Source organism: Chamaea fasciata, unplaced genomic scaffold, assembly GCF_029207755.1.
Source record: "Chamaea fasciata isolate MVZ Bird 193981 ecotype frontalis unplaced genomic scaffold, bChaFas1.0.hap1 SCAF_7, whole genome shotgun sequence".
Classification (NCBI taxonomy): domain Eukaryota; kingdom Metazoa; phylum Chordata; class Aves; order Passeriformes; family Sylviidae; genus Chamaea; species Chamaea fasciata.
In genome coordinates, this window is record NW_027094092.1 from 45532515 (window position 1) to 45552345 (window position 19831).

Below are 19831 nucleotides of genomic sequence, written 5' to 3' on the forward strand. Positions count from 1 at the left end.
TTTGATAGCTAAATACACTGCTGAAGTTATATAAAATCTTATTCTTTAGCTGTGTTGGGAGCACATTGTATCTACAGCACACAGGTAGAAATTATTCCTGTATAAACACAGAAGTGAGTTTGATCTTTTAATTTATTTTTTTCTTATATGGGATAGGGTTCTCAGGGCCTTGCACCCTTCAGAAACAGTGCACTGTCACTTACAGCAGTGAGTTTACCCTAATTCATCTTCCAAGTAGCACACATCCAAGCATATATTTATATACAATACAGTTCTCTTAACTGTCATATCCTAGATAGTACAAGTTTTGGAAAATTCGTGATTCCTGTTTTCAAAGGCACATAATAGATTTTCATATGAAATTATATTCTCATTTGTGTTCAGAGGATTAATGAGTTGATTTATAAAGCACTGGAAATAGTTGAAACACTGTCTGGGGAAATCAGTCTGTTCTGTGTTACCATGCTGGGAAACTGACTGCACAGTACTGGGTATCACAAGACATTGTGCAAGAAGGGGCAAATGTTTTATTGCACCTGGTGCTGCTCCAGCACAAGTCCCCCACAGGGTCACAAATCCTGTCAGTGAACCTGCTCCAGTGTGGGCTCCTCTGCTCATGGGGCCACAGGTCCTGCCAGGAGCCTGCTCCAGCACAGACTTCCCACAGGGTCACAGCAGGGTCACCTGCTCAAGCATGGGGCTCTTCCACCTGCTCCAGGTGGATCTCTGCTCCCCCACTGACCTCCACGGCTGCAGGGGCACAGCTGCCTCATTACGCCCCTCTGCACCACAGGCAGCAGGGGAATCCCAGCTCCAGTTCCTGGAGCATCTCCTGCCCCTCCTTCTGCACTGACCTTGGTGTCTGCAGAGCTGTTCCTCTCACATATTCTCACTCCTCTCTTCTGGCCACAATTACATCTGTGAAATAACTTTTTTTTTCCTTTTTAAATGTGTTATATGTTATCACAGAGATGTAACTACCTTGTCTGATGAGCTCAGCCTTTAGAACAATGGTGGGTCCATCCCAGAACCAGCTGGCATTGGCTCTGTTGGATGTGGAGGAAGCTTTGGCAGCTTCTCACAGAAGCCACTCCTGTAGTCCCCCTTCGACTTCCAAACTCAATACAACAGGCTATCTCTTTTCCTAAAAAATAAAAACCAAATAAAACTGTTTTTATAGCTGTGGCAGAGTTAATTTCAGGTAAAGATATTACTAATAAATCAATATGCATTCCTCCCATGGATATGTGTGTTGCTTGTGAAGATGCCAAACAATGGTGTTCAGTGGTATGATCAGAGAACTTGAAGAACATAGATTCATCTCAATTAGGTACTGTACAGGGCATAGATAAAGCACTCAGCAGATTAACATTTTAATAAGTTCCATATTAAAAATAGGTGATAAACAGTAGAAGTAATTGGAGTTTTTGTGCAATTGTGTAGGAAATGAGCAATATCTCCTCGGCTGCAGAGTACTATAAAGACGTCTTAAAACAAGACAATACTCATGTGGAAGCCATCGCCTGCATTGGCAGTAACCATTTTTATTCAGACCAACCTGAGATAGCTCTGCGGTTTTACAGGTATCTGTACTTACGGAGAGGGAGGGAGGGGGAACAGAATATGTGAGAAGGTAATATAAAGGGTTGATTTTTGTAATGTAGAAAAAAAATTAATTAGGAGATTAGCATGGGAGTATGAATGAGCATTTGGGAAAATATTACCATAAAATCAGCTTATCAACTTTTGTATCTTTTTAAACAGGGATAAGTACATCACTGCAAACTTGTAATCATTACATGAGGAGTATGTAGAAGTATCAATAAAGATTATCAAAACAGTTACCCTTCAACCAAAAACAAGGAAAGTTCTTTCCTGGCATGAGGCAGTTTGAGAACAGTGGATCTTACCCTCAAATTCAATTGCAGAATTGCAGAAATACAGAAGGCACAAGGACTTCCTGTTTAGCCCTTACTCCACCTGACATGACCAGGAGCTGTGACCACAAAATCCCTGACTTGGAATGTGGGCTGGGCTTCCTGTGTGTTTTACTGAAAGCAATGAAAAGATAGTTTTAAACACTGCTGCTTGATTTTTATTTCAATATAGTCAGAGTGCAAAGGAGCCTGAAGTTCTCTCACTAAGAGCAGGTTAAATCAGCAAGAGCATTATCATCACATTTCTCTTTGACTTGAGCTCTTTTAGGCTTTAGGTTCAGAAACTCACAGTCATGATGCAGACAGCAGCCCTCTTTTTCCCTGGCCCTCATAGCCTTTCTGTTTTTCCTATAAATGTTAATAAACAGAATTTTTTATAATACATCTCCATTTTAAAAGACACATTAAACAATATCAATGTGAATAAAAATCTGAGTTATGTTTGATGTGTAAGATTAATATAGATCCGCACCTAAATATACTATTACTAGTTAGAGCAGTACTGAAGGATGGGAATCAAGAAAAAAAATTGAAGTCTTGAGAGTTATATAAAGTAATTGCAACAAACTACAGCTTGATTGATGTCGAGGGATTGTGAAGAGGAAACAGAGAAAGTCTGCTAAGACATCTCTGTCTTACAGTAAAGTCAGATCATATGACCCAGTCAAGAAGAGAGAAGTTACTAATTTACACAGTCTTTTGCACAGTTGTGATTCCAATAAAAAATACCTTGCACTGCCCTTCATGAAACTAACAAGTGTAAGACTGTAACGATTTTTTACACCTTCTCAGAATAGGGAGAAAGCAGAGAACTTTGTCTTTTAGTGTAGAGCTCCTACTTGAAATTAATTTTAAAAAATGAAACAAATGTTTTCTTTCAATCTAGACGGCTCCTGCAGATGGGTGTCTATAACTGCCAGCTCTTTAACAATCTGGGCCTCTGTTGCTTCTATGCCCAGCAATATGATATGACACTATCTTCATTTGAGCGGGCACTGTTTTTGGCTGAAAATGAGGAGGAGACAGCAGATGTGTGGTACAACTTGGGACACGTGGCTGTGGTATGAAAAATATTAACCATCTTTCTGAATAAATACAATAAAAAAATGTAAAAAAAAAATAGCTAGGAAGGAGTAATTTCCCTTCTTAGAAATACAAAACTTGATAGTGTACAGGATAAACTCCAGTATAGATGGAATGTTTATTTGCCCTTCAGTAAGGAAGAAGCAGCAAGAGAAAAAAACTCTGTGCTTTACAGAATGTGGCCTTCTCCTTCTAAAAGATGCTCACTCCTCACTGTCTGTAACCTTCCCATCTTTCTAAAAAGATTGCAGCATACACCAGGCCTTGAAGGCCTTGGCTGCAAAACAAGCTAATCTGACCAAAAAAAAAAAAAAAAAAAATTCTAGGAGCTGTTATTTGTTTTACATGGAAATTTAGACTGATTCCCTTGTCATGAAAATATGCATTCAACACCAAGTAGCCAAGACTAAAACACTAAGTGGGGTCATAGTTGAGAAAGTATGTTCCTCTGTCTTAAAAGCAGCTAGGGAAATATTGTGTTGTTGTGTGATAAACTTTGTTAAATTTCTAAACAAAATTTCTTACAGTCGTCCCCATTTTTGCAGATGTTCTTCAAGAAGTTGTGTTGGATTTCTCTTTAGCTACATTCCCAGAATGAGTTTCTGAATAGTTTTTGACAGCTTTTTCACATGAGTTGTCTTCCATTGCTGATAATGATTTGAGTTGGAAACACAACTGTTTGTCTTGTACTGCAACTAGGATAAACACAGTGACGTATACTGCCTTAAAGATGGAAATTTGAACTGATGTGCCTGTATTTTTCAGCACTTGTCACTTTTGATGTTTAACCTGATGCTGTGTCAGTGTCAGTCTTAACACTACAGTAATAGTAGTCAGCTGCTCCATCTGAGAAGTGAATCTCCCTTAACATAAATATGTGTAGAGACAGAAAGGCAAGGTGATTTCCTCTCTGCAGACATCTCAGTTTTGCCTACCCTGCTATAGACAGTAGCAGATAGCATAATCTTTAGATGACACTTTAATAATTTAAAAGTTAAATTAGATGAAGTGAATATCACTTGAAGCATGGAAGTTTGTGCTGGAGAGAAATGATTATGTCTGTAGAAAGAATAAGGAAAAAATAAGGAGAGGATCTGGGAAGAAAGCACATATGTTTCTGATCAGCATGTTTTGTTGTAATTTGCATTCCATTGTAGTACTTACAGGTGAAAAGATACTCCAAAAACCAAAACAGATGCATATTGTTTCCAATCTTTTCACAAATCAAAACACAGTCTTACTTTTAGGGCATAGGAGACCTGAATCTGGCTTACCAGTGTTTCAAGCTAACTTTGGTCAACAATAATGACTATGCAGAAGCGTACAACAACTTGGCTGTGCTGGAAATGCGAAAAGGTCACACCGAGCAGGTCAGTGCTGAATCTCAGCCTAAGCAGAATGCTTCATTTAGGCATTTTGTATATAACAACTGTCATTTCTCTGAGGCATCATATAAATGTCTAACTTACTCTTACAGGCAGAAAACATGGATAACTATTATACATGTTTCAGTGTAAGCTCTGAATTGTCATGCCATCTCCCATTAAACTGCTTATTCTTTGGCATATTATCCAAATGGATCATCAAAGACAAGCAAGGTTTCTAATAGCTTTGCAGTTGTTGAGATTTTTTTTAAATTGATACTCAAAGCAAACCACATGACACTGTAATCGTCACTTAAAATACAACTTTGACTGTATATTCAGTTTATAAATGTAGATAACATACTTTTGTTGGGCAGCAGAAAAGAGAAATCAGATTAGCTCTTGAAAGTTGGGGCTTTTTTTAGCAAGGAGATTGCATTAGAATTTTGTCAGAAAGCAACAGGTTCTTGATAAATACTTTCACATCAAGCTTGGTGGTTCATCTTGCCTAATGTGACTATACAAAGTGTATTGTGCTTAGACGTATAATTGACATGCATGGTGGAATAAATGTAACCATTTTTATAAACATGCAGGGAAAATGAATATGTGGTTTTGGACAGTTTTGGACAGAACTACTGTTGGCTTATGAGAGAAAGCATATTCGATGGATTTATACATACATCGTGGAGCTAAAATAGATTATAAATACCATTTTTAAGAGCAAATTCTCTTAGACTTTAACTTTATCCAGATAACCTAGCAATTACCATGGAAACACTGAAATGAACCCAGCACTGGATGTTTCCAGTGACAAATAAACTTTGGGTTTAGTTTCAGTTTCATAATAAGGAAAATTATAGACATTTAATTCCCTAGTAGAGCATACCCTCAGTTGTGGAAGTTGTGATTGCTCATAATTAGCACTGCAGAGCCTTTCCAATAGTATAGCTTCCTGTCTACTTCAGTTTTTAGCTTAAAATTTTCACTTTTCTTCTGTATCACATGTATAATTAAAAATTGTGATTATCTTGGCAATAAAAATATACACAGAAGAATTTAAGAAGGGATGATAATTTGCTTATCTTGGATTTTATTTCACAATGTTATTTCACAAGAACTGTTGCATGTACTCAGATTTTTCAGATGTAGGAAGTTTTAGTAAGTTCCTAGCTCAGTCTTGCCACAGTTTGCAGTTACTTTTGTTTTTAAACGTTTCAGAGGTTTCCCCATTACGTTCTCCATTTTTTAGTAAAATGTTTCATAAGTGGACCTTAATTCTGGATTGGATTTACAGCATGAAACTACACATTCTGATACTTAGTTTGTTTTACCTTTTTATGCCTCTATTTTGCTAGTGAGAAAAAACCCCTAACTTTATTAAAATGTTTGAGTGTGTAAGCTGTCATTTATATGATAAAATTTATGGTTTCAGGGATGTTTAAGACAGAGCTGTCAGGGACAACAGATAAATACAATGGGGTGTTCTTTAAATACTTTAGGTTTTATTCCATTTACTTGATATATCATCCTCAGGGCTTAAAATTGAATTGCTTAATTGAGGATGTCCCTATAATTTTTTTTTCCTGACTCAAACAAGAGTCGTTATTCATTTCAATGTTATTTGACTCTGTTATGCCTGCACTATTGATGTAACCTTTTTGAAAATGGCTTTCTTAGTAAAGAAAACATGGGATGATTTCTTCTAAGGATTATGGGTATTTAATTAGATTCTTGTTATCTCCCTCACAAATTTCACTATATGATTTTTTCATTTCTCTGTATAGGCAAGAGCTTTGCTGCAGACCGCTTCATCTTTAGCACCTCACATGTATGAGCCTCATTTCAATGTTGCCATACTCTCAGAGAAGGTAATGCATTATCCTGTTCTTGTAATCTAAAAATTGAGCCATTGGTGAGGCAGGTGGCTTTTTGTGGTTATTACTGAGAATTCCATATAGATAACACAAAAGAATACAGAGTGCGTAAACTCAAGGAAAATGCTAAATTACACTTTCATACCTAGAAGTGTGTCAAAGTAGCCATTCCAATGTTTGCTTCTGGGAATAAATGAGGCCAACTGGCTATGAAGTAACTTTATAATTGTCCAGATGCCTGGAAGATGAACAATTTGTTAACAATTCCATCTACAGTCTTTACAGTCATAAGCTGTTTCAGAATGTGAAGTGTAATAATATCATATGATTTATTAGTAATGCTAGAAAGAATATCCTTTAGTGATAGTATCTTACTGATCTCAAAAGGAAAATCGGTTTTTCAGCTTTACAGTCTCTGGTTTCTTTGTGTTAATGATCAGTTTCATCCAGAGTGTCTAAGACACTGTATTAACAGTGTCCAACATTCCTGTTAATAAGAGAAACTTGTACAAATTTTTTTCTTGGTTCTTCACAAGAAAAAAAATTGCTCCTTTGCTTGTGCCTACACCTTCATGATTCTGTTATGATTCTGTGTTGTGTGGGCAGCTCCACTCCTACCGATGCTGAAGTACATGCATCAGGAAGAGAATAACCCATTAATTTGTAAGCGTATCCTGTCCATTGTGAAACACAAGAGAGTGTTGCATAATTGCATTTTTTACTTGCTGATTGGGGAGTAAATCCTAGTCTGCAAATGTCTTGTCACGTAGATTTTGCACAAAGAACTCTCACAGGTTATGGGAGAAGACAGACAGCCACATCAGCCAGGTGTTGGTGTAGTGGGGTAATGCAATCCTTACAGTCAGTGCAAGGCCATGGTTTACAAAACATGACTTCTCTGGCTGGGGTCTTGGCTTTTTCTCCTTCAGAGAATTCTTGCTGTGCTGAAGTTCTGTGTTGTGTGATGCACAGGCAAAAAAGGCCTCCTGGCTGTCCATAGCTCCTCCCTTTCCGTTCAGGAGTGATCACTTTTACGAGATGTAACACATATTTGGGTTCTTTTTTGCTGAACTCACTTCCCGAGATGCTTTCCTTTTAATCCTTTCAAAAATTATGGCTATTCAGGGAAAAAAATCAAGTTCTCTAAGTAGGGAACAATTTCTTCTAAAACAACTGAGGAGCATCATTATTTCTCTAACACTGTTGTGAATCTCTGTGAGGAAGCAGGAAATCACTGAGTTGGTTTTTTTACAGAGGCCTGATGGGTTGTGTTTTGCTTGTGCTATACAATAGCACTCCTATGGAATTTAAAAGTGAAACTTCTATTTTTTATTCCTCCTTACTTCAAGCACTGGGCATGGTGTGTGCCTTGTCCATTCTCCAGGAAGTTGGGTGAAATGAAATATGTTACCTTGATGTCTTGAAGCATCCCTCCCATTAAAATCACATTTCTGTCTTTCTCATCCCTTGATGTAAGTGCAACATAATCCTGCGTCCAAATGTCTTTATATTGACTGTTCACTCTTCGGATCAGCTGTGTTTAAAATTTGGGAGCATTAGAAATGTACTGCACAGAATGCAAAGAATACATGATGCAAACAATGAAGTGCTGGGATTTTCAAACTTAGTTTGTGTGTTTCTTACAGCTTGGAGATCTTCAAAGAAGTTACACAGCGGCTCAGAAGTCTGAAGAAGCATTTCCAGGCCATGTTGATACACAGCAGCTCCTCAAACAGTTAAAAGAGCACTTTGCTATGCTCTGATGAGCAAATTTTTTATTATGTAAGAAGTTAGCCAGAGCAAATGTCCCACACACATTTTGAGAACACCAGCTCAAAGTAGATGAACTATACTTAATGCATTCCTGTGGCAAAGCTTGTGTTATTTTGAGTAGCAAGAAAAGATTGAGTTTCAATTACTTATCATCTTAAAAGATAACACTTATTCAAATGCAGCAAGAAAACTTTGCACCTATGTACACAAGAGATTAGAGAAGAGGGGGTTTTTTCTGACATTTATGCAGAAAAAAACCTGGTTTTAAACATTCCCATGTGACAATCTATGATGAAACAGAGTAAAAATTCTTCCTAACTGGTTTTCAAGTTGGCTATTGATAGTATACTTTCTTACTGAATGTTAGGGTTTAAAATAAAAATACTTAAAAAGAATTTTAAATACATATGTAAAGCAAAAGTTATTATATTCCTTTCCATTTATGAGTTAAATAAATTCAGTTTGTATGGTTTGTCTTATTTGTTTATGTAGTTAAATTAAATCCTTAATGCCATGAAAACCTGGGTTGATAGTCTTAACATTTTGAGAGACTCCACAGAACTGGTTCAGAATCACATAAATGCATGTGCTCCTCTCTACCCAGGAGGGAGTTTATTCTGGATCTCAGTGAGTGAGAAGGGTATTTAGAATCTTGCAAAATTAAGAACTAGTAGTTGAGAACCCGGCATCGATGGGGTGATTACATGTGCTACCACATAAACACAGTTGCTAAATAAATATTTGGATCAATCTAACTCCAGGAAATACCACTACTAACAACAAATGAAGACTTTCTGTCATACTTTGTATTTTAGCTAAAAGGAATAAATTTACATGAATTCTGAACCTGACCTTTTAAAAAGACATTTAAGAAATGTGGGATGTTAAGGCAATCTGAAATGGCACATCCTGAAACAGAGCTTTGAAATCTTTTCATGTTTCTATGATATATTAGGAGAATGTCTTAGCTTAAGGGACAACCCTAAACATGCTTATGAATCTTATGTCATTTTTTTTAGTATTTATTACTTCTCCACCCTCATCTTTGACTTGTAGCTGGCGAAGGTGGATGCTGGGGAGCTTAGAGAAGTGTGCCCACAGGTTCCCCCACGGAGCATTCTGTAGGTGACAGAAACACTCATTAATTGCTGTCACACGGTGTGAAGTTCAAAAGCATTATTGGCTGAATAGATGCAGCACCTTTTATGGAATTTTATTTTGGCCATTTTCATTTTAGATTATTGGAAATTCATCACGAACTATTTAAAAGGGAATCTTAGTTACCAGTAATCCTCATTAGTTAAAATTTTACTTGCTGCCAAAATGCAAGAATTTAGAGGGAAGTTCCATCCTTTGATCTGCTGTATTTATGTCTTTCCAGCTGTCATTACTAAACTTAGAAAGGTACCAGAAAAGAAAATTATCTTAGCAGTTTAAACACAACTGTTGAGAATTTTTGAATGCCATATTATTAACTCAAAGTAATTTTCAAATTGCCTAGTAAATAAGCCTATTTCTATATGAATTGGAACAGAAATTAGTAATTCTGCTTCAGTTTTCAGTCCAGTGTGGTTGCTTGATAGTTCCTAATAGGTGCTTATAAGATGCCACTTACTGTTTTTACTGCTCAGGTTAATGCTCTGAGTAACTCTTTTTCTTCTAGCAAACGGTGCCCCTTACAACATGGATCTGTCTTTATTATTCTTTTCCTATTGGGAAATGTATGAAGATCGAAATGGAAAAGGACTATGTATGTTAAGGAATCCTTTTTAGCTCCCTACTCTGCAGCATCTGCAAGCCATTCCAAATTTATCTTACGTGGTGTATTTTGATTGCCCCAAAAGGCAGCAGCAATTTGCTTTGATGATCTTTCGTGCCCCAAAGCAAGGGTCTGACAGTATATTTTTCACAATTAGCACTGTACAAGTGAAATCAAATGTGGTAATGAGCACTGCGGCACAGTGCAACAACAGATGAATCAGCAGGCTGTTCGTCCTGGAAGACTCTTTCGATTTCATTGTGTGTTAATTCGGTGTGAGCCACAGCAAACATCCCCTGGGGCAAAGCACCTTCGGTTAATTGAGGGTGACACCGAACACCACAATGCATCCAAGCCATGGCTCATCCCTGCTGCAGGATCCTGTTGGAGTGCTGCGACCTTAGTACTGCAAGCAGCATTTCTGTAACACAGAAATCATTTTTCCTCTAACCTGTAGCACAGCTCCATGTATGTCTGGCCAACATTTACAAAGCCTCTTCAGAGTAGAGAATAGAATACAATTTTAAAAACCCACAATTTTTTTAATCTACAGTGCTGATAGTTCTACAACAAAGCTGCCTAGAAGGAAGCTTGAAGCAGATGTCTGAGGAGTCTTGAAGTTTCTGTGTCCCTGAAGGAAAGGCCTGTACAGTGTATGGCTGTTGCCATCAGTTTTATCCTTCTTGACCATCTTGCTGGGGTCTTTCTAATGGATGGATCCAATTAAAAGGTCATAATGTAGGGTTAGGTTATTAAAGGAATTCGATTCTTTTGCTAGATGTTATAGCCACAGCTGTCATAGCCACAAAACTGTGGCTGAAATTAATCACAATTCACACTTAAGAGTTGTGGATGATTTTGGCTGCAAAAAGCAGCTTCAGAAGTTGTGCAAGTCAGAGACCGTTTGCCATTAGGTGCCAGTTCAGTCAGTGTATGACTGGATAATGATCCAATTTTTTTATTGCTACTGCTGGTGGGCTTTTTCTTTGATTGTTTCCTGTCTTTGTAGGCTAGAGGGAGAGATTTTTGGGTCTCTGGTATGACATAAGTCAAGCTTTTAAAGCCATGAGTTTCTTCTAATGAACTTATTTTGTACTTAAACAGCAATTACCTGCTGGAGCAGCATCAAGTTTTGTGAAAGGTTTTTTATAGTGCTCTACTGCTATCCCACCATCACGAGGAACAAGAGAGCATATGCCGAGTGTAGAATGCAAAACTCCCCTTTCTCTGCAAATGAAAACAAAATTAGGTTTCTCTTTGTGCCTTAGAAGATGAATAAAGCAAAAGCTAAGAGAATTTGATATTCAAGTCATTTACAGACTTGTATCTCCAGTCACTCTCCAGTAGCAATTTGAATTCCTGTGCTGGTAAGATGGTGTAACCATCTAAACTATTCAGATAGTTTCCCTGAATAGCGAAGTTTTTACAGTTAATGAGGGCTCAGAAGCTGCAAATACTCAGAAACATCTGTAAGCAGGTTAAATCTGGAAGATATGCCATGAAAGCAATTTTTGTTGCAAAATTATCAAATACACATAGCCTGAATTACACTGAGTAACTGAAGGAGCTGTACAAGTACTACATGTACTTTTGTTCTGTTGATTACTTACAGCAATTGCTTAGTGCACAGCCTTCTCCTTGTGTTTAGTTGACTGAAAGGTCATAAGGATTTAGTTGAAAAAGATTTTCTATTTAGATACTAAATCTGAATAAAATATGTAAAAAATATCAAGTCAATGAGTTAATTGTAAAAAACTCTTCCCAAGAAATGGTGCAATATGTTAATTGTGTATAAGTAAGAATACATCAGCCCATTAAAAATGTGGGGGGTTTTCCCCATTTCCTGCTTGCTTTTTGACAGGTATTTCCAGTGAAACCAATTACAGTGTGACAAAGCTTTGAAGCCATTAGAAATGAGACACAAGAAGAAGCAGCAGGATGCAAACCTTGCTCAGCACTATGGAAAGGGCAAAGTCATTAAGAGCCAAGAAGCTTTGTTCCAGCAAGTAGACCACCCCAACAGTTTAATCTCATTTTCAGCTTATTCAGTTTACATAACCATAAAGTAATTGCCAAGATTCTACATTTTAGCTTTGGTATAATTTTATACTACTGTCAGTTTCATATTTTTCTAAGTCTCTATACTTCAATAATACCAAGCACCTTTAAAGGTATTACACGTTAACTAATTATCCTTTCCAGCCATAAATTTAGATCATGCTAACCTAGGGTCATCCATCCAGAGACTAGACTGATGGTACATGAGATACCACCCAAAAGCCAATTTAAAAGCAGCCCTGGACTATTTTTATTCCTGGGAATTGCCACAAAACAACAGTTTAGGGTTCAGATAAAACCACAGTGTTGTAAAGTATATGGTCACTGACACTTTTTTGAATCGGTAGAACAAAAACAAATGCACGTACCTGTCCTAGTTTTCAAGATGTAATTGTTAGTTTTTCCAGAGATACTGATGGAGGAGGCCCAGTACAAAAAACTTTGAAAGCCCCTGACTTCTCTGCCTGCAGTCCTGCAATGTCTGATGGATAGGCTTAACATGCTGTCATTACTAAGCATAAATTTGTTAAGGTATTAAATGGCAGCTACTTGAATGAATGTAAGATTTGAAATTCAATATAAATCCTGGGAAGGTAGGCTAATAAGCAGATAACCACATTTATCAAAAATCTCGGCAGTATAGACATGGCTGTCATTATTGCATATGTGGAAGACATCCACAAACAGCCTGTGTCTTTAAGTCAGGGAGTTACTGTGGACGGTGAAGGAAATAGTTCTCCAAGAGTACATTAGTCCCCAGTCTAACAGGACACTTGGAAGGGTGGGTGGAATGGGAGATCCTGTTTTGCAGGGGTATATGTTTATTAGCAAAAAATAATTAATATAATAAAATATAAAATAAATAATATAATAATAATAATGTAAATAAAATGTGGCTACTTATAAATTACTGACATTCTTTACACTTTTCAGCCACACCCCTGATAGTCTTTATAATCTTTATTACCCAAAGTGTATGTATTTATCAGACATTAACTTCTAAGCAATTACAAGCGAAGTCCACAAATTTTCAAACCACTGGCATTATGTGTCAAGTCTCATACAGTCTACCAGAATACATCATCACCTGAAGGAAAAAAGTTAGACATACTCAGCCATCTCAGAAAGTGACTCTAATTAAACTGAATCTTCAGATGCTCCAGTGCCTTTAAAATGGAAAAAACCCACTACTGCCAGAATAGACACCTTTCCAGTTAGATGAAAACTTAAAACTCTTGGGGAAAAGCCTAGGTAATGACAGGTATTTAATTCTGAAGGGAAAAGAGAGTTGTTTCTTGGGGTAGCCTATGATTCATGTCACATCATCACCTGTAACTTCATATCATGTTATCTTGGTGAACACTACTGTGCTGCAACATAAGCCAATGATATGTTGTAAAGTAACAGAAGTTGTAAGCAAAATGCCTTCAGGCTAAATGTCTGTAATTTCTGGGAAAACAAGGTAGTTCAGGCACAAATCTCTTGAATGAGAAAGAGTAAGAGAAAGCTAGAAAAGTGTTACTTGGATTGGAAACAATATTTTCATGTAATACTAAAAGGCACCTTTGGGTCTGTTGGCATTTATCCCATAGCAACATAGCCAATTTTGTTAGGATTAGGTTCTGTTGCGGCTCAATATAATTTATAACAACGTGCAAACAGACAAACTTTACCCATACAGGTCTGTTCAAGCACCCTGAGGAAAAGCAAACACTCTTGTTACATGGGATTCTAAGATGTACATACTATAAATAAATTCTCCTTTCTCCTCTGGAAGTCCCACTTTAGTTCAGGTTCAGACCACAGCAGGTAGTTTGACAGGCTTCAAATAGTTTGTGGTGTACCACAAATCTGTTCATCTTCCATGGATCCAGAGAGTGCCATGCTCCTGGGAGCAGTGTCATCCTTGTCTTTGTGACTATGGAAAGTCAGTGCTAGACATGATCATAACATTTTTCTGCCCCTTCAGGAGTAAATATCACCAGATATGGTGTGTAGAGATGGAGTATACTCCAGATATGGAGTATAACAAATCTGTTTTAACAATAGCAAAGGAGCTAAAACCAAGAAAGATGAGGGCTTCTTTCGTGCTCTTTTCTCCATGCATATCCATAGCAGGTGTCAGTGGTGTGCTTCCCATCACTCGATTATTATACCTGTATAGTAGAACAATTTTCTTTCATCAATCCTGATTTCAGGAGTTTGTATCCAATGTTTCCATCTCTACTTAGACAACAAAACTTCTTACAGCAGAGAAATCATAGAGACAACACCCCCTCATAACTGCTGAGAAATATGAGCACTCTCAGGCTGAGTGCATCTCACCAGGCAAGGAGAAATCAACCACCCTGTAGTGCTCCCAGCTGCAGTCAGATCTGCTCTCTTACATGGATAAGCTTCAAGGCAGATTTTGATTAAGCCTTAAGTAGCTAAAGGTACACATGATAAAAACCTCGACAGCCCAGGACCTTGTTTTAAGGCTTGTCTTACCCTTGAAATAAAGTGGTTAAGAAGATGCGGGTGCCCCAAGGCTTTGCATACCTCCCAAAGGCTTGGAGGCTGCCACTTCCCTTGGCTGGCAAACTGCTGCCACTGAGGAAAGGAAAGAGCTGTCCCCCTCTCCTGGGGGTTACAGCCCGGCTGTGTGGCTGCACCAGGCTGACACATGACAGACAGCTAATGTAAGAAATTCATTCAGTTTCTGAAATAATACTTGCTAAATTTGAGTTTTCTTTAAAAGTGACCTGAAAATGGGAATCATTCTGGTCTCTGTGAAATCCATCCTTGGACCAGACAATTGATCTGAGATGCCAAGTAACCTGGGAATTGCTAATGAATGATAAGTGTGGTTCCTCCTCTTTTCTCAGGTAATATGACCTACTTTCATTTTTTCTCTCAGGATGTGTTCATCCTGCCTTGCTGCACTTGCACTCTGTGACTTCACATTCCGTTTTCAGGCACTTTGGTCTGTATGACCCCAAAATATTCTTTTCCTCTTCCAGCTGCTGAATGTGTAAGCCTGGCTTTTCCCAAAGAAATGCACTCTTCAGACAGGCTCCATCTCCATCCGCTCGAGCTGTCACCATGCCAGGGCCAGCTTTGCAACACAAGTACCAGTAACTCTGGAAGTTGTTCAGATTTGCCATTTACTTGAAGAGAAATGAGAACAGTCCACTTTGTCTGGGCTTGTCATCTGGAGGCTTTGGGTTTGTCCTGTATATACATTTGGAAAGCAAATTAAATTTCATTTAATTGATCATGCTGACTAACAGGAATTTCATTCTTTTTCAGCCTGATAACCTGTATTTAATCTGATGTCTTTTCCTGTGTTCTGGAGGTTAAGAAAGCCACAGCTGTAGACATGGGCAGTATTTAGTTTTATCTGTCTCAACTGCCTCCTGTTCTAACACACTGCAAACTCCAGAGCACTGAAAATGTCTGCAGTTTCTAAAATGTGTGGTGAGGATAGAGATTGCTGAGTTCACAGCAGTCCTGTCAAATCACCCCTGCTTAGCCTGAGACATGCTATCCGCACACCTTCCAGTCCCATCCCCTCCACAGTGCGCATTCACTGCAGCAGAGCAGCTGCCAAGCCAGGGAGCCCCCACAACCTGCATGAGCAATGACACTGGGGCTTCAACATGTGGTTCAGATTTACAGCCATGGGGCAATATTTTCCACGGGGCATATTGGTATAAATGACTCACACAGGGTTTCCCAGGCTTCTTCCATGTCTGGTGAGGCCACAACATCCATTCTACTTTCTGTTTGTCAGCTCTCATGTCTCCTTACATAGTGGCATAACGTTTTATCCTTTTCGCCATCCTCCTCCCTTGTGTTGGACTGTCCAAAAGGAACAGGAGCTAAAACATCGGCACAGGGTGGAGTTAAGTGCAGTAGCCTTTGAACATGCTAATGGGATGTGAAACAGGGCTTGTGTGAGCTAAGAGATACAATCACAGCCACTGAGCTGCTAAGGGAGGAACGTTCATCCAAACTGCCTGATGCTTCTCAAGAGGCAGCACAAATATTACTGAGGGTCAGTGAGGATTCCTGAACCTCAAAGAGCTGCGTGAAGCTCCCCTAACAAGTTTTAGTCATATTTAATAAAGAATATCAGGGAGCAATCACATGTTGGGATCACAAAATTTGGTCTAGTCATTAGAAGAGAGACCTGGAAAGAGGAGATCAGACATCTGAGGCCCAGCTAGTGCTCCCAGCTTCAGCACATTGTGCTTTTACATGTCTCCATTTCCATACATGTAAAATAAGGCTCATGGAATTGTTGCTGCTATTATAATTATTACAAATGAATGCATTTTCTGTCAGCTGACCCCATTTTTCAATGCTTGCACCCAGTGACCACTGAGGTTTTCCCATGAACAGTCCTCCCTAATGGTGAGAGGCAGTGTGCAAGGGGATGATAAGACAGAATTCTTTAAGGATTTTGCGTTTGATTTCCCTCAGTAACACTCACAAGCACTGAGAATAAAATCTGTGCATGAAGCTGGAGCGCTGCAGGCACACTGGGCTCACAGAGCTTCTCCTCCTCTTGGACAAAGACAACATCTTCCCTCGCCTGCCATCACCTCCCATAAATGTCAGGAAAGTTCACTTGCTGCAGCTTTTGGAAGTGCAAAGCTAATGTGCTCTTGAGGAGGGAAATGAGGCCATTTATTTGTCTAATAAGATAATGCTAACACCACAAATGGCAAGTCGGGGCTCAGAAAATAGCATTTCTTTTTGAATCATGCAGGAGGTCCTCTTCATTTTATTTATTCACAGAGCCTGAATCAACAGCTGCCCAGAAAAAGATATTTAACAAGAGCAAACACAAAGGAGGTTGTTCACCCTGGGCTCCAGATACAAATAGAGAAGAAAGAGGAAAATGTCAAATCTGCATAAACCTTGTATGGCTCCCTGGTGTGTATAAAAATACCTCTTTTGAATACCATCTAGTAATTCCAAAAAGTTGAGATAACCTTTTCTTATTTTCAGCAAATATTTCTCTTCTAATCTTAATGTCATGTTTCACTTGCTCAAATTGCAATCAAATCCCAAACCCATATTTCTTTCTGTTGTTCAGACCTTACACCCATTCTATTTATTAAAAAAAAAAAATGTTTTCTTGCCATATCTTCATTACAAAATATAGTATATATACGTCTATTGTTCACTCTGAAAATGTGTAGTTCAGGATGGCAAAATAATTGCCGGTGGAGTCAGAAAACTTCTAAGAAGTGATTAGAAATGATGAATCCTGATAAAGTAAATAAGATTGTTACTAGAAAATGAGAAACAAATATAGGAGAAGAGCATACTGCCCCAGAGGCAAAATGTGCTCTCTGAGTAACTTCTGTTTTCATAGGGATACAAGACTTTGTGAAAAAACAAAATAGTTTTGTGTCAAAGAAATTATTCATATGGCCATTACTTGGTATAGACTTCTCCTCATGCTCCTCCACATACACACAGAGATAAGAGCTGGCTGTTCACCAGATTATGAAGAATATCTCAATATTCATTAAATCTTCAGAGAACTTTGGCTGGAGCTCAGAGAGATAGAGAGTGTATCACCTCTGGAAGGAGAGGCAAGTAACCTGAGGGGGACTACAAGGTTATTGTGAGGCTATTGGGGAGAAAATTGGAAGGGCCAAAGCCAAACTGAAATTTAATTTGTCCACTTCTGTTAAAGGGAAAAAAAAAAAAAAAAAAAAAAAAAAAAAAAAAAAAAAAAGCTTTCTCAATACATTGGCAGCAAAGAAATGGCCAAGGGGCTTCTCTATTCTTTGCCGGATGTAGGGGATAGCATAGTATCAGGGGATGAGGAAAACACCGAGGTACCTAATGCCTTCTTCGCCTCAGTTGTCAATACAAACCCAGTTGCCCTCAGGATACCCTGGGGGGAGTTAGTGATGGGGAGCTGGATGAAGCTCCCATAATCCAGGAGGAAATGGTGAGTGAACTGTATGCTAATTAGGCACCCACAAGTCTATGGGCCCAGACAGGATGCACCTTAGACGAATGAGGGAGCTGGCAAAAGATCTTGCCAAGCCACCTTCAACCATTCACCAGCAGTCCTAGTGAAAAAAAAAAAAAACAACAGTGGGAAGCCCCAGTTGACTGGAAGGTGGCACATGTGATGCCCATCTATAAGAAGGGTGGATGGAGGATCTGAGGAGCTACAGGCCTGTCAGCCTGACCTCAGTGCCAGGGAAGGTTATGGAGTCAGATCATCTTGAGTGCCATCACAAAGGTCCGTGCAGGACAATCAAGGGATCAGGTCCAGCCAGTATGGATTTATGAAACACAGCTCCTGCTTGACCAACCTAATCTCCTGTGACAAGGTGACCCGCTCAGCAGATCAGGGAAAGGCTGTGGATGTTGTTTACCTGGACTTCAGTAAAGCCTTTGACACTGTTTTCCACAGAAGATCTAAGTGCACCCTCAGTCAGTTTGCAGATGACACCAAGGTGGGCAGGAGTGTTCATCTGCTGGAGGGTAGGAAGGCTCTGCAGAGGGATTTTTAGAGGCTGGATTGATGGGCTGAGGACAACTGGGGAGATTCGATAAGGCAAAGTGGCAGGCTCTGCACTTGGATCACAACAACCCCATGCAGCACTACAGGCTGGGGGAAGAGTGGCTTGAGAGCTGCTCAGTAGAAAGGGCCTTGGGGTTTCTGCTTAAGAGCAGCTGGACATGAGCCAGCAGTGCCCAGGCGGGCAAGAAGGCCAATGGCATCCTGACCCGTATCAGCAATAGTGTGGCCAGCGGCGCAGTGATTGTCCCTGTGTTTGCACTGGTGGGTCTGCATGAGGACTACTGTGTTCATCTCTGGGCCCTGCACAACAGGACAAAGAGGTGCTGGAGAGTGTGCCCAGAGAAGGGCAGTGGAGCTGGTAAAGGGTCTAGAAAATGTTTTATGAGGAGTGGCTCAGTTCCTTATGGGGTAGTTTAGTATGGAGAAAAGGAGGCTCTGGGGAGACCTTATTGCTCTCCATAACTATCTGAAAGAAGGTTGTAGTGAGTTGGGGGATAGTCTCTTCTGTCATGTTTCAAGTGAAATAACAAGAGGAAATGGCCTTAATTTGCACCAGAGGAGGTTCAGATTAGATATTATTAAAAAAATTGTCACTGAAAGTGGTTAAACATCGGAATGTGTTGCCCAGGGAGGTGGTGGGGTCGCCATCTCTGGAAGTGTTCAAGAGGCCTCTGGGTGCAACATTTAGGTATGTGGTTAAGGAGACATTATGCTGGTGCTGGGTTGATGGTTGGACTTAATGATCTTGATGATTCTGTGATTCATACAATCCATTTTATGGGCAGGTTTTGCAGCATATGTAACCCTTAAGTCAATAGAAGGCTGCAGAACAAGGGCTAACAAAAAATTTCCTGTGAAAAGGAGGGTGCTTTGAGGAAGAGAACTTCTTATTTAGTGCAGCTAGGACTTATCGTCAGAAAATAGAAAGCCCCTTGTGAGAATTGAAGTTCATTCATCAGCAGCTGGAGTCCTGACAGCTTTTCTACTGCTAAATGAATAGCAAATCACCTGTTGTCACCATCTGGATCTCAGGTCCTGGAGAAGGCCTGCTGGCCCCAGGAGAAGGTGGGCATTCATCATGATTATCCTCTCTCTGACACTCCCTGGGCCCCTCACAGACCAATGCTGGAGACAACTTCCATGGATCTTCTGCCAAATACAGTCAGAACAAGCCTCTGCAACAGCTTAAGCAGCAACATGAGAAGGAAGCAACATAATTTGACAGGTAGATTTGAAATAGAACAGGTTCTTCCTACCTGCCTCTCTATCAAGAAAGCCCACCACTTTCTGGGGAAGTGTTTTAAATGCAGAAATTCATTGCCTCTTTGAAACGTGATCTGATAATAAACACAATTTTGGGAGAAGAAAGAAAGGCTCATATTTAAAGTGCAGAACCAAAAATAGCATTCTCTGCCTTCAGGATCTCACTGCTGCTCCCT

At 39.3% G+C, this 19831-nt stretch overlaps 1 protein-coding gene across 2 annotated transcripts in view; it reads left to right on the forward strand.

Annotated features, from left to right (window-relative positions):
- Positions 1-8521, forward strand: part of TTC8 (tetratricopeptide repeat domain 8) — a 42849-nt gene extending 34328 nt beyond the window's left edge. The window contains exons 11-15 of one of the 2 annotated variants that reach the window (XM_066188634.1): positions 1444-1583; positions 2824-2998; positions 4268-4390; positions 6172-6255; positions 7908-8521. In XM_066188634.1, the coding sequence (XP_066044731.1) occupies positions 1444-1583; positions 2824-2998; positions 4268-4390; positions 6172-6255; positions 7908-8024 (639 nt within the window). In that variant the 3' untranslated portion in view covers positions 8025-8521. The remainder of the gene's footprint in view (positions 1-1443; positions 1584-2823; positions 2999-4267; positions 4391-6171; positions 6256-7907) is intronic. The other variant, XM_066188635.1, reaches the window with a different exon arrangement.
- The last annotated feature ends 11310 nt before the right edge of the window (positions 8522-19831 follow it).